Source organism: Lissotriton helveticus, chromosome 1_1 (genome assembly GCF_964261635.1).
Source record: "Lissotriton helveticus chromosome 1_1, aLisHel1.1, whole genome shotgun sequence".
In the NCBI taxonomy this organism is placed as follows: domain Eukaryota; kingdom Metazoa; phylum Chordata; class Amphibia; order Caudata; family Salamandridae; genus Lissotriton; species Lissotriton helveticus.
In genome coordinates, this window is record NC_136057.1 from 1,054,377,265 (window position 1) to 1,054,389,394 (window position 12,130).

At 49.4% G+C, this 12,130-nt stretch overlaps 1 protein-coding gene across 1 annotated transcript in view; it reads left to right on the plus strand.

Moving 5' to 3' along the window:
* The window catches only part of LOC144820537 (kelch repeat and BTB domain-containing protein 13-like), a 41,577-nt gene that overhangs the window by 8,764 nt on the left and 20,683 nt on the right, over positions 1–12,130 (plus strand). The window contains exons 2-3 of the mRNA XM_078677940.1: positions 1,554–2,264; positions 6,952–7,252. Of these exons, the coding sequence (XP_078534066.1) occupies positions 1,554–2,264; positions 6,952–7,252 (1,012 nt within the window). The remainder of the gene's footprint in view (positions 1–1,553; positions 2,265–6,951; positions 7,253–12,130) is intronic.

The window sequence follows — 12,130 nt, forward strand, 5'->3', positions numbered from 1 at the left end:
GAGTGCCATTATGAAGAATCTGGGGGGTCAGGGGTCTGTGGGGGAACCTGTTTTAATCTGATTCATAAGTCGGGAAAGGGAGGCAGGGTCTAGTTTGGGGAAACTGGTAAGCATTTGAACTGGGGGGCTTCCTGAGGTGGGGGAGTGGAGCCTTAATTAATCGAGATACTGTCAATGTCAGAGAGAATATCTCTCACTTTCTGCAAGAAAAAGGCTTGGAAAGTGTTGCAGTCAATGCAGTCATCTTCTGATTTCTGCTCTGATTTTTGGTGAGTTCCTTCAGAATTCTGAAGGTCTGTTTGCCGCTGCAGTGATTCTGATCTCATAATATTCAGCTTTGGTGGTAGAGATGTGTTTTTTGTATAAGTTGAGTTGAGTCTTGTAGATTTCTCGCTCAGCTGGGTCATAAGTTTTACGCCAACGTCTCTCTGTGTGGCGGAGCTTTATCTTTATTTCCCTTAGCGATTGATTGTACCAGGGAGCCCCTTTTCCCTTATCTTTGATCCTTTCCCTTCTCTCTGGTGCTACGTGATCAATGGCTGCACGTAGGCTGTTCGTAAGGGTTTCACATTCCTGATCCAAATTTCCCTTTCCAGGCTTAGGGGGAAGAGGGGGGCACCTGAGGAGCGTATCCACCAAAAGTGTAGGTTCAATTGCTTTCCATTTTCGTGTCATTTTCCATTTGTGAGGAGGTTTGGGCAGGAGGTTGTCTGTCGGTATCCAGCAGCTGATAAGATAGTGATCAGACCACACACCGGGACTGATATCTATAAGACTAGACCGCGGTTGGGAGGTCCAGACGAGGTCTAGGGTGTGACCTTTATTGTGGGTGGGGGGTCCACTGAGATCAAAAGCATTCAGATGGCATATAAATCGCCAGCTGATGCAACTCCAGGGACCCCAACCATAGCTCAGGTATAAATTATCAGCTTGTGGAACCCCAGAAACAGGAATACGATTCAATGCGGTGAATGACCAGTGTTGAGAAGTCTGCAGGCATTACAAAAGGCTCATTGATAAATGGCTAGCTGGTGGAACGCCTGCAATAGTCACTCTACAGTCATTAATTGTGCTGCAGCTGGTAGATCGTCTGGGTCAGTAACCAGAACCCCAGGTGATAAATTAGCACCTGGTAGATCCTCAGGCCATTAACCTGGTCAGGCGCCACTCACGCAAGTCATTACAAAAGTATGTAAATGCCTTTTCCAGTAATGAGGTGTGCCATCAGTACACTTATGTCCCCTTCAATTGCACTCAAGGTCGTAGGGTAGAGCCCATTTAGAGGTGAACCTCTATATGAAAACATTACTGGCCATCTGTGCCTGTCTGGCAGATGGTATTGGTGGGTGAAAACCATGCATAGAGCATCTACCTGGATTTGGGCTGTCCAAGAACTGCTTGACCCTCCTCTTATAAAAAGTCTTGGGTTCTGTGTAAAGGCAATTTAAAAGAAGACAGTGCCATTAAATAATATTCTCATTCCAACATGTATAATGAATGTCCCCCTTCTGTTGTCTATGAAACCCTCTTGATTGCACTTTCATCTACTGCAGGTGGATTTGGAACATTTGACAGAGCACAGCGAGTACTTCAGGGCTCTGGCAGCCTCATCTATGCGGGAAACATCAGAGCATCTGGTCCATTTGGAGCACATCCCTTCAGAGATCTTCCATTCTGTGTTGGAATTTGTCTTCCATGGAGAGTTCTACCTGCGCAGTGAAGAAGAGTTGCTGGCGGCCATTGAGGCAGGCAGTTACCTCCTGTGCAGAGACTACCTGCAGCAGTGTTGCTGCTCCCTGCGAGGGCTCATGGGCCCACACTCCTGCTTGAGGTACCTGCAGTTTTCCCGCTCGATAGCTTGTGATGAAATGCAGCTCCTGGTCTACCAGTATCTGAGTGATGGCCTTCTCGAGCTGGCCTCCATTACCCAGACACTGGAGAGCGAGGACAGAGAAATATTGGTGAGAATGCGAGAGCGAGGCACGCCAGAGCTGTGCATGCTGAGGAAAGAGAACCTGGGGAGGGACCTACCTTCTACAGACCTTCTTTGCCGCCTGCCCTTGGATGGGGATTCCTGGAGTCGAAGCACGCGGTTACCTTTCAAGGCCGACAAGTGGAACATCAGTGTGGCTGTCCTCTGGAACTATCTGTTTGTGATTGGAGGGTATCGACAGAAACTGAAGAGGGGCTCAGAGTTCCACACAGCCTCATTCCGATACAACCCCATCCTGGATCGCTGGGACACCACGGCTCCAATGAGCAAGGTATGGCCCTTGTCAAATCCCTTCCCCATGCAGTGGTAAAAAGTGGTGACACAATCACCTGACCCCACCTATACCCCTCTCTCCAAAAGACTGCATAGTGCATGCAGGGGGCGGACTGTCCTACTTCAGGAAAACCCATAGATTAACTCTAAATGTAGAAATGCATGATGGGTCTATTACTGGACGATACTATTGGAAGACCTGACAGGACCCATATAACTTGTTGGCCCCTTTATTACATCTCTGCTGTCACCAAAAGCTTTTTATATGTCCGTCTCACTTTTAAAGTACTTCTATTGGTACTAATTTGAAAAGCCACATATTCATGTCTCATCACTCGAAAGACCCTCTATTTCACACTCTCCAGTTGACCTCTATTCTGTTAGACCTTTATTATCCACTTACCTGCCAAGATCCAACTTACCCTCTATCACCTGACGGTATCTGTGTCCTAGGTGACTGATGACCCATACGGTGATTAAGGTGACATATTACATGCATACCTTTCCTGATAACCTGAATACCCTAAACTTGATCTGTTACCTGGAGGGACATATACGATCATCGCACATTGCATGTTCCTATATTGCCCTTTTGCTAGAAGATTCATAGTTAACCATCTGCCTTGAAACACCCATTATTAACTTCTCCAACAATGAGCTGTATCATCGGTACACTCATGTTCCATCCACGTGCACTCAGGGTCTTAGGGTTGGAGGCCACTGGGAGGTGCACCTCTATATGCAGACATTGTTGATCATCTGTGCATGTAAGGCGGATGTTAGCAGAGAGCCCAAACTATGCTGAGGTGCTGAACCTGGATTTGGGCTGTCTAGGACCTGCTTGACCGTAATCTTATAAACAGTGTTACATTCTGTGTGTTGTTTCCTGTATTGGGAGTGTACAGGTATAGGAGATGAGTGTTTTATTCCCCGGGTGAGAAATAAGAATATATGTTTTAGGAGATGAGGTTCATTCATTCACACCCCAGAAACACATCAGTCATAAGCATATTCACACTGACATGGGGAATCACACAACCATAGCTTGGTTGCCTCATTGCCTGCAGGGTTACTCGTAGTGGGGCCTGGTCCTATCCACTTGTGCCATTTGTTCTTCTCAGGCCAAGCCACCCAGGCCATCTTGCTCCAAGTCCTAGGGGCTTCTCTAGCATCTTCTACGGGGCCAATGAGGATGAGAGCATATAATGAGCAGAACCGTGCAGGACATGTGGGTGAGCTAACTGTACTTCTTGCACCCTCTCTAGGTTTTCTTTTGTCTAGCCACTGATTTGGGACCAACACACTCCGGTACAGGAAAGGGCCTGTCTCACACTCACACTAGCACAAAGGGTTGGTCGCCCTGTATTGGTGACCCCGACATGCCAGACGACTACATCCATCAGCGGTAGCCTTACAGTATATCCTGCATATGTTCTGTAGAGACATAGCCTTACTGACTCTGGGTCCTGTCCTGGGTAGACTGATGCAAGCCAGGTTCCCTCAGGACCCCCCCGCCCCCCAGATGATGCTAATGCACAAGTTCAACTAAGGTTGAGCCTCTCCGAGGCCCTCTCGAACTAGTTCCCCGACAGTGAGACTTGGTTACCGGAGTCCCAGTTCAGTCAAATACTACTGGGCTCCAATTGTTACTATTGAGATTGAAATCCTGTTGCCACACTACTATAGAACCCCGAGGCATGTGATCAAGTACTCCCTTTTATCACATGAATCTCTAAAGGTGATGGGACAGACCAATTCAAGGCTAACTTAAATAATGTGGGTTAAACAGTCAGAGTTTAGTGGGGAACCTAAATACCCCTAATAACCACCCAGTCAGTGCTTTGCTTTATAAATTAAAGTTGATTTAGTAGATATAAGTGTTAGTAACACTTTTGCTGGGGGACTCTGGCTACCTCAAAGGCTAACAGGGCAATCCCCTTATTGGAACCCATTTGGGGGTCACAGGCAAATAGAGGGTACTGGGCCACTACAGTGGTGGTTGAGCCTTTCACCACTACTGTACTGGTACCTGGCCTAGTGTGACACTGAATAATGGAATATGCCTATGGTTCTGTAATAGGAACTGTAGTGCTTTGTGAGTTTGTAATGACGGAACCCTTCTGGGTCCTGATGGACTCCGTAGAACTGTGCCGAAAGCATTAGAGCAGAGTGAAGTGAATGCACGTTTAGAATGTTGAGGTTGGGGTTAAACGCAAAAGAATAAAGACGTGTTATACTAAGCTCCCTGTGTGGCATAAGTCATTGGTGAATAGATGGATTTTTTTTTTATTCGGGTGCAAACACATTCATATAGATACAGTCAAACATTCTACAATAAAAGTTAAATACACCACATAATATATAAAAAAGCATTTCATGCAGCAAAAACATTGTAACATTTTTAAAACGGTATAAATTGATAAAACTGTAGGGGACAATGCTGTGCTCACCCCAATTTTGTTTTTGAGATGTACGATGCTAATAATTTTTTTCTGAATGCATGTGGAATGTAAATATATGTTTGTAAATTGTATATTAATGTAAAGAATGTACAATGTTCTTTTCCATGCATAAATGTGTAAAAAGAGATGAAAAAAGATTGAAAAAGTAAAAGGGTATAAATAAAAATACCGGGCCAAACCAAAAGAATTGGTGTTTGATCTTGATGTTAAGATACTTTTTGTAATCAAGTATGGTGTAGGCAAGTTTTTGTGCTCCCTCTCCTTGGGCACAACACATCAATGGTGATTTAGCAGCCATCAAGGAGGGAGAGAGACTTCCTCCAGCAATCAGGTTAGCTCCAGAGTTATTCCTACACTAGTCTGCACTTCTGGGCTGTCCTTTCTACTCGGCACATCAGCTGGTCTCCTCTGGCAGTCTCCACCGGCAGGGGCACTTTCCACGTCTCTTTCTCAGCAGGTCTTGTAGAATTCAGTACCAAAGAAGTCTCACCACTTACTCAGCAGCTCCATGCACTTTCCAGGTAATGTCCCCTCCCCTCTGGGAGTATCACTGCCTGCAACAACAGCCGTGGGTCTCAGAAATTCCTCTGGTACTCTGTGGAGCACCGCCTGTGTAGTCAGGGAGAAATTAGTAATCGGATAAGTTGCAGTTCCACTTTTATAGTCATGCTGCAGGCAGGGAACATTGATTCCACTCCCAGGGTCTGGCACTGGTCTAGAATGGTTCCCTGTCTTTGATTCAGATGATGTTTACCACAGATTGTGACAAGGGGTGTCTGAGATGTAGCACCCAAGATCTGAGCAAAATCATGCTTGAAGACCTTGCAACTAGCAGTCATCAGCCTTTGGGTGGAGCACCTCTGAGAGGGACGAAGGGACAGGCCCTGCCTGGAAGAGTCCACCTGCACAACAAAGGTGATCACTGCGTCCATCACCCCACCACCCTCTAGCAAGTCAAGTGATGGGGCTCAGGAAGAGTAAGCTAGCAGGCCTCCACAACAAAGTTCACTGCCGCATGACTGAAGCAGCCCTGGCTTTATCCTCCCAGATCTTACTGTCTTATACGAAACCCAAAGCTCAGAAGTGCAAGCAGTGCACTTGGCCAGTCTAAGCAGGTTGTCTCTCAGCCTCCATCTTGTGTCTAGATGTATCAGGGGTGATCCAAAATGGATTCCAGGCCTCACAGGCACACACTTGCATTCAACACGGAGTTTCACTACTAGCGACCATATATATTCCCCATGCACACATATTGATGTCAGTACAGGATCTGGGCACATCATCCAGGCGGAAATTCACCCGAGTGAGGCCGATAGGGACATCCCCCTTCAAGAACAGGAAAAAGGCTTGTCCTTTGGTACAGATCAGCTAAACGGCATGCTGCCGCCCCCACTTATCTCATAACACTCTGAGCAAAGCATGCTAGGTGAGCCCCTCCAGTGCAAAGAGCCATACCCTGGTTCTCAGAACCTTTCACACCGTCTATGCCTCGGCATGTGAGCATGATCACCGTTTGCACAGGGATCTAAGAAATCTGGATACCACTGAAAACTATAAATGAGTGGCTGGGGGTGTATATCTGTAAAACCATGCCGGGGTGATTCCCATTCCAATGCCCTGCACTGACAGCAATAGCCATCTTGGGGCAGGAGGAAAAAGAATGCACTTAGTGGTTGTACCTGCCCTTGTAATGGCACGTGCTGTTTTGCCAACATATCCTCGTTCAGAAGGACATTTCGTGGAATGAGTTGCTGTGCAGGACTCTCAGTTACTTGAATCTCGCTCATCACCTATTTTGTGGATAATTGCCTGCTGTTAACTGAATTGTGTCATGGATGATTTTATTAGGTGAGCTGCCACTATATACTTGTAAGATAACAGCAATAAAACAGTTAATAGAAAGTCACCTAAATTATGTAAATGATTGATATTGTATTTGGGTAGCTAAATGATGGATATTTGTATGTGGCTGGACATCATATATTGGAGAAATCTTTTGTCCATCCCTGAAGAAGGTGGATATTCAAACGTGGGGATTTCGACGTACTTTGGCCAGTTGTTTACCCACAAAAGCACTTTAATATCATGGTATATTTTGCACTAGTGTGGTGTGTGGCTGGCCTTCTTTGAGGACTGCTAGCTCTCAGTTGCGTGCCACGAAGTTGCAGTTGCTATTTTTTTTGTTATTGTTTTATTTATTGATTGTGTGCATGTCTTTCACAGCGGCGGCGGCACTTCAGCATGGCTGTGGTGGGACAGCACATCTTTGCCATTGGCGGCTGGTACCTGGACGTGCTCCTGGCCCCGGACTCCAGCACGCGCCTCTACAGCGCGGTGGAGCGCTACGACCCCTGGACAGATTCGTGGTCCTTCGTGGCCTCCCTGCCTCTCACTGACTTCTCCTTCTCGGTGTCCCTGTCCCATGACCTCCCGCTCTGCACTGCGTGCTCCCACTACATTTACGTCCTGGGGAGTGTGCAGAGGACCGGGGAGAAACTCGTGCTGCAGTACGACACGCGGACAGGTAAGCCGAGGGGCAAAGGGACTGTTGTAGGTAACCACACACTAGTGAAGCAGGGGGGTGTAATGATAAGTTTGTTCTCCGGCCTCATCGGCTGCCGCGTTCCCAAGCTTATCCAGGCACCGATTGGATATAATGGTACATGCAGTGGAGACAGCATCCCTTATACCGCAGAGTATGGAACCGGGTTGAACCCTCCCCCCCTCCCTCCCATCCCGCATGATTAAGCAATAAACAGATCCAACCCATGAAGAGTGCTGTCGGAGCCCTCACACTTCAGGGCCCCCCCTCCAACACAATTATAACCAAAAACACCTTGATGTGCAGGTTGCTGACTCCGGGGCATGGTAGACTGAGCCACCAAGCCTTGAAAACCGACCTTGTGGGGTAGGGCACGCTTTTATCATATATATACATACCTGGAAAACCTTCGGTCTTTAGCAGCAATGCTTGGAAAATTGTGCTGTAAAATGATTGTCTGGCTACATTTAACAATAGTTGGTGCTCCCATTTCTCTACTCTAGCCCAGAATAATGACGCGCTGTCTCGTGGCGCTCACCCGTGCTGTCGTGCCTGGTATCTCACGTCACTCACCCGTGCTGTTACGCCTGGTATCTAGCGGCGCTCACCCGTGCTGTGGGGCCTGGTATCTCACGTCACTCACCCGTGCTGTTACGCCTGGTATCTAGCGGCGCTCACCCGTGCTGTGGGGCCTGGTATCTAGAGGCACTCACCTGTGAAGTGAGGCCTGGTATCTAGCGGCGCTCACCCGTGCTGTTACGCCTGGTATCTAGCGGCGCTCACCCGTGCTGTGGGGCCTGGTATCTAGAGGCACTCACCTGTGAAGTGAGGCCTGGTATCTAGCGGCGCTCACCCGTGCTGTGGGGCCTGGTTTCTAGAGGCGCTCACCCGTGATATGGTTCAGAAAAGGGGGTGGTGATGAACAGAGTGCCTGAATTAAGCAGACCACTCTTACCCAGTCCAAAGATCAGAGCTTGATCCATCACCGTTTTTTAGCTCACTGCACCATCCCAGCTCAGAACTTGGCTATATGCAAATTAGTCTGTTCCTGTCCCAGTGCATGATGGGAACAGGGCAAACCAAACTACCAAGCCAATTCTTGTACTGGGAAGGAAACAAGCTTCCGGGGACCGGTTTCTGCCATTTCAGGCGTCGTCGGCCCGGCTTGCTTGAATCCTGATGGTGCAATGAGCAAGGGACTCACATCTGAGTATACCCTTCCACGCTTATGGTGGACAAAATGATTCAGAAAAGGGGGTGGTGATGAACAGAGTGCCTGAATTAAGCAGACCACTCTTACCCAGTCCAAAGATCAGGGCTTGATCCATCACCGTTTTTTAGCTCACTGCACCATCCCAGCTCAGAACTTGGCTATATGCAAATTAGTCTGTTCCTGTCCCAGTGCATGATGGGAACAGGGCAAACCAAACTACCAAGCCAATTCTTGTACTGGGAAGGAAACAAGCTTCCGGGGACCGGTTTCTGCCATTTCAGGCGTCGTCGGCCCGGCTTGCTTGAATCCTGATGGTGCAATGAGCAAGGGACTCACATCTGAGTATACCCTTCCACGCTTATGGTGGACAAAATGATTCAGAAAAGGGGGTGGTGATGAACAGAGTGCCTGAATTAAGCAGACCACTCTTACCCAGTCCAAAGATCAGGGCTTGATCCATCACCGTTTTTTAGCTCACTGCACCATCCCAGCTCAGAACTTGGCTATATGCAAATTAGTCTGTTCCTGTCCCAGTGCATGATGGGAACAGGGCAAACCAAACTACCAAGCCAATTCTTGTACTGGGAAGGAAACAAGCTTCCGGGGACCGGTTTCTGCCATTTCAGGCGTCGTCGGCCCGGCTTGCTTGAATCCTGATGGTGCAATGAGCAAGGGACTCACATCTGAGTATACCCTTCCACGCTTATGGTGGACAAAATGATTCAGAAAAGGGGGTGGTGATGAACAGAGTGCCTGAATTAAGCAGACCACTCTTACCCAGTCCAAAGATCAGGGCTTGATCCATCACCGTTTTTTAGCTCACTGCACCATCCCAGCTCAGAACTTGGCTATATGCAAATTAGTCTGTTCCTGTCCCAGTGCATGATGGGAACAGGGCAAACCAAACTACCAAGCCAATTCTTGTACTGGGAAGGAAACAAGCTTCCGGGGACCGGTTTCTGCCATTTCAGGCGTCGTCGGCCCGGCTTGCTTGAATCCTGATGGTGCAATGAGCAAGGGACTCACATCTGAGTATACCCTTCCACGCTTATGGTGGACAAAATGATTCAGAAAAGGGGTGGTGATGAACAGAGTGCCTGAATTAAGCAGACCACTCTTACCCAGTCCAAAGATCAGGGCTTGATCCATCACCGTTTTTTAGCTCACTGCACCATCCCAGCTCAGAACTTGGCTATATGCAAATTAGTCTGTTCCTGTCCCAGTGCATGATGGGAACAGGGCAAACCAAACTACCAAGCCAATTCTTGTACTGGGAAGGAAACAAGCTTCCGGGGACCGGTTTCTGCCATTTCAGGCGTCGTCGGCCCGGCTTGCTTGAATCCTGATGGTGCAATGAGCAAGGGACTCACATCTGAGTATACCCTTCCACGCTTATGGTGGACAAAATGATTCAGAAAAGGGGGTGGTGATGAACAGAGTGCCTGAATTAAGCAGACCACTCTTACCCAGTCCAAAGATCAGGGCTTGATCCATCACCGTTTTTTAGCTCACTGCACCATCCCAGCTCAGAACTTGGCTATATGCAAATTAGTCTGTTCCTGTCCCAGTGCATGATGGGAACAGGGCAAACCAAACTACCAAGCCAATTCTTGTACTGGGAAGGAAACAAGCTTCCGGGGACCGGTTTCTGCCATTTCAGGCGTCGTCGGCCCGGCTTGCTTGAATCCTGATGGTGCAATGAGCAAGGGACTCACATCTGAGTATACCCTTCCACGCTTATGGTGGACAAAATGATTCAGAAAAGGGGGTGGTGATGAACAGAGTGCCTGAATTAAGCAGACCACTCTTACCCAGTCCAAAGATCAGGGCTTGATCCATCACCGTTTTTTAGCTCACTGCACCATCCCAGCTCAGAACTTGGCTATATGCAAATTAGTCTGTTCCTGTCCCAGTGCATGATGGGAACAGGGCAAACCAAACTACCAAGCCAATTCAGGATTCAAGCAAGCTGGGCCGAAGAGGCTGAAATGCCAGAAACCGGTCCCCGGTAGCTTGTCTCCTTTCTGGTGAAGAATTGGCTTGGTAGTTTGGTCTGCCCTGTTCCCATGATGCATTGGGCCAGGGACAGACTAATTTGCATATAGCCAGGTTCTGAGCTGGGATGGGGCAGTGAGATAAATAACGGTGATGGATCAAGCCCTGATCTTTGGACTGGGTAAGAGTGGTCTGCTTAATTCAGACACTCTGTTCATCACCACCCCCTTTTCTGAATCGTTTTTGGCCCCTATAGGTGTGGCAGGGTATACTCAGACATGAGTCCCTTTCTCACTGCTCCATCAGGATTCAAGCAAGCTGGGCCGAAGAGGCTGAAATGCCAGAAACCGGTCCCCGGTAGCTTGTCTCCTTTCTGGTGAAGAATTGGCTTGGTAGTTTGGTCTGCCCTGTTCCCATGATGCATTGGGCCAGGGACAGACTAATTTGCATATAGCCAGGTTCTGAGCTGGGATGGGGCAGTGAGATAAATAACGGTGATGGATCAAGCCCTGATCTTTGGACTGGGTAAGAGTGGTCTGCTTAATTCAGACACTCTGTTCATCACCACCCCCTTTTCTGAATCGCACCCGTGATATGGGGCCTGGTATCTAGCGGCGCTCACCCATGCTGTGGGGCCTGGTATCTAGCGGCGCTCACCTGTGAAGTGAGGCCTGGTATCTAGCGGCGCTCACCCGTGCTGTGGGGCCTGGTATCTAGAGGCACTCACCTGTGAAGTGAGGCCTGGTATCTAGCGGCGCTCACCCATGCTGTGGGGCCTGGTATCTAGCGGCGCTCACCTGTGAAGTGAGGCCTGGTATCTAGCGGCGCTCACCCATGCTGTGGGGCCTGGTATCTCACGTCACTCACCCGTGCTGTTACGCCTGGTATCTAGCGGCGCTCACCCGTGCTGTGGGGCCTGGTATCTAGAGGCACTCACCTGTGAAGTGAGGCCTGGTATCTAGCGGCGCTCACCCGTGCTGTTACGCCTGGTATCTAGCGGCACTCACCCGTGCTGTGGGGCCTGGTATCTAGAGGCACTCACCTGTGAAGTGAGGCCTGGTTTCTAGCGGCGCTCACCCATGCTGTGGGGCCTGGTTTCTAGAGGCGCTCACCCGTGATATGGGGCCTGGTATCTAGCGGCGCTCACCCATGCTGTGGGGCCTGGTATCTAGCGGCGCTCACCTGTGAAGTGAGGCCTGGTATCTAGCGGCGCTCACCCGTGCTGTGGGGCCTGGTATCTAGAGGCACTCACCTGTGAAGTGAGGCCTGGTATCTAGCGGCGCTCACCCATGCTGTGGGGCCTGGTATCTAGCGGCGCTCACCTGTGAAGTGAGGCCTGGTATCTAGCGGCGCTCACCCATGCTGTGGGGCCTGGTTTCTAGCGGCGCTCACCCGTGATATGGGGCCTGGTATCTAGCGGCGCTCACCCATGCTGTGGGGCCTGGTTTCTAGCGGCGCTCACCCGTGATATGGGGCCTGGTATCTAGCGGCGCTCACCCGTGCTGTGGGGCCTGGTTTCTAGCGGCGCTCACCCGTGATATGGGGCCTGGTATCTAGCGGCGCTCACCCGTGATGTGGGGCCTGGTATCTAGCTGCGCTCACCCATGCTGTGGGGCCTAGTATCTAGCGGCGCTCACGTGTGCTGTGGCGCC